Consider the following 2,799-nt stretch of genomic DNA (forward strand, 5'->3'; position numbering starts at 1 on the left):
ATTTCACTTTTTTCTAATAAATATGCCACAAAGGTGGCTTCCAAGATGAATGCTATGAAAATACTGTGAGCGGGAGGGGGCATTCAGGGTGATCTGTTGCTGCCTGGCCAGAAGGGACTGCATAGGTTTCACTAGAAAAATCTAGCAGTGAATGTAGAGAAGACAATGCACTCTGTTCTAAGAAGCAGCTTGGGCCCATTGCTGAGTGAGACTGTTCCATGACTATTTCAGGTGTCTGAAGCCAGGGCCTTTGGACAAAGGCATTTCAGACCAAATGAGGAATGTTTGTCTTTGGGTGTGGGGAAGGATTCCAGGAGAGAGATGCTGAGAGATCTCCCTGCTCAGGGCAGCCTAGAGCAGCAAAGATAAAGCCTCACCTCCCCCTCCCAGGAGTGAGGACACTTCCACTCCAGAGTAAACCTGAGAGGCTGGGAATGAAGCTCAGTGTAGACCATCTGCGGGATATGTGCAAGGCCCTGGGTTCCATCCCCAAGTTGAAAGCCAGAGTAAAGATGAACTCTCCTCCCCAGAGGAAGGGCAGCCTTCACTAAGGCCAGAGCTTCCCACTTTGACAGTTGCTTCCTCTAGCTCTCACCTCTCTGGGTTAGAGACTGACTCAGGGAACTGATACAGTGATTCTTTGGCTGGTGCTCTAACCACAAATAGCAAACTGTCTTTGTCTTTGACCCAAGATCTCCAAGATCTTTTGTGTCAGTGTGCAGTGCAGTAGCCCAGGCCAGTCCATTAGCTTGCAGTAGGGTAAACTCTTGACCTTTTCTGACTTGCCCATAATGAAGACACAGTCAGGGCTGTCAGACACTCACAAGCCCTTTAGCAGAGGGAAGAAGCCTCATGCCTTGGTCCAGGCTGGCACTCCAGTAGTCTCTCTACGAGCCACTCGGTGTAGCTCATCCTCCTCCCCAAGTGTTCCACTCAGACCAATGGGACACACAAGTCTGGCCAGGTTCCCACCAGGCTCTTCTGCCCTCTAACCAAGACATCTCTGGAACCTCCAGGAGAAAGTGGGGTGCCATATGAGAGGGGAGGTGTCAAGTGCCTACTGGTGCTGGGCAATCAACTCAATAGCCCAGGGCCCCAGCTGAGACGGAGAGCCTTTTGAGAGGTAGGGTATCACAGCACCTTTCAAAGAAAGAGACAAGACAGACCTGGAAACAGTGGAGTGAATCCACCAGTGTCACGGTGACCATCCCACTGAAACCCACCGGGGTCATGTTCCATCCCATTGGAACCCTTAGGATGACAGTCCCATCCTGCCTGGATCCCCATGGCATATTTTCACTCTACCCAATGGAAGTCTAAGTACCAAACAAAAATAATTTAAAAGGTAACCAGCTTTCATGGGTTCTAAAAAGTCCCAGAAGTTGGGTTAGTTTACGCAGAGACTGGGCATCAGTTTGACAGTGGTGTGTTTAAGGTGATCCCATCCCAGTGGGAAAGACCAGGCAGGGCCTCGAATCCCTTCTACCCCAAGTGACTTGGGAGGCTGTGATAGGTGTGATACACACTGATGTGAAAGGCATAGGTGGACACTATGAGGACCACAGACAGGAGTAAGGCCTCTCCCTTTGTCAGAAAATGAGGCTCTCCCACAACCTACACTAAGGCTGAACAAAGGCAAACCAGCAGTTAGATACTGAAGAAGAGGGACCCCAGATTCCCATGGCAGCAGGAGGAAACTCACTTAACAATGAGGATGACAACCACGAGTGAAACAGGATGAAGTACAGCTTTGCCACCTGATGGGTCACCAGGGCAAAGCCATCTGCCAGAAGTAGGAGGCTAAGGATCCAGACTTCTGAAAAATTTAGTGGGTTCCCTGAGCTTAGGCACAGATGCCAAGACACTACCCTTTTCCTAGGAGTGCTATCAACGTGCCCCACCCACCCAAAGTGCTGATCCCCTGTGTGTCACACTGTCTTCCCAGAAACAATATCATGCCCCTGGTTCACCACCGTGAGCTCCATCAGTACAACAAAGGAGGAGGTGAGGTCATTGAAGTTGTTCTTGCAGTACCTGTCTTGTGCAAAATCTGACCTCTTTAAGACTGGGTTCCCACACACCAGGGCATCAGGAGCTGTGAAATTCAGGTCAAAGAAGCAGACTTTGCCATGGAATATTTCCATCCCAATGACAGAAAATGCATAGTAGACCACCTAAGGTAAGAGGCATCCAGTCACCAGGGAGCACTCAAAGATGAAACTCAGGAAGAACTGGGCTGTGGTTCCGGGATCCAGCAAAAAGGACACCAGCATATTCTCAGGGAAAGACACCTTCTTCAGCCAAGAGCTTCAAGGAGCCCCAGCAAGAAGGTGGGAAGGGAACAGCACTGCACGGTCTGTCAAGAAACCTGAGTAATCCACAGGGAACAGAAGGCAGGGCCAACTAGATCAAACGTAATGCCCCCGCCCGGCAACAATGAAACTGCTAGCTAGGTAGTGGGTTAAATTCTCACTAAACAACAGTTAGTCCCCTGGAAGTGGGGAGGAAAGAGTATAAAGTTGGGTCTTAACCTTGTTCTTTCTGCCAAAATAAATTTTAAGGGTACCAAAAGATTAAACATAAAACTGTGAAGGGAGTAAGAGTGAACAGAACAGGACCTACTAAGCATCATGTAAAACCTAGAACTACAGAAGGAAAGATGAATGAGTCTGACTATATACTAAATTTAAACGTGAGTACATGTTCATGGATGTGTAGGTAGGGGTGTACGTGCACGTGTGCACATGCATGTGGAGGCCAGACTTCCATGTCAAGTCTTGATCTGCTCTCTAACTTATT

At 48.8% G+C, this 2,799-nt stretch overlaps 1 protein-coding gene across 1 annotated transcript in view; it reads right to left on the minus strand.

Moving 5' to 3' along the window:
• Positions 1–2,799, minus strand: part of LOC103741887 (two pore calcium channel protein 2-like) — a gene marked incomplete at its 3' end in the record, with an annotated part of 33,169 nt that overhangs the window by 1,829 nt on the left and 28,541 nt on the right. Inside the window, 5 exon segments of the mRNA XM_017800534.1 lie at positions 8–63; positions 1,703–1,727; positions 1,730–1,792; positions 1,955–2,174; positions 2,567–2,585. Coding sequence (XP_017656023.1) covers positions 8–63; positions 1,703–1,727; positions 1,730–1,792; positions 1,955–2,174; positions 2,567–2,585 — 383 coding nt within the window.

This window comes from Nannospalax galili, unplaced genomic scaffold, assembly GCF_000622305.1.
Source record: "Nannospalax galili isolate Female #2095 unplaced genomic scaffold, S.galili_v1.0 scaffold2940, whole genome shotgun sequence".
Lineage (NCBI taxonomy): Eukaryota > Metazoa > Chordata > Mammalia > Rodentia > Spalacidae > Nannospalax > Nannospalax galili.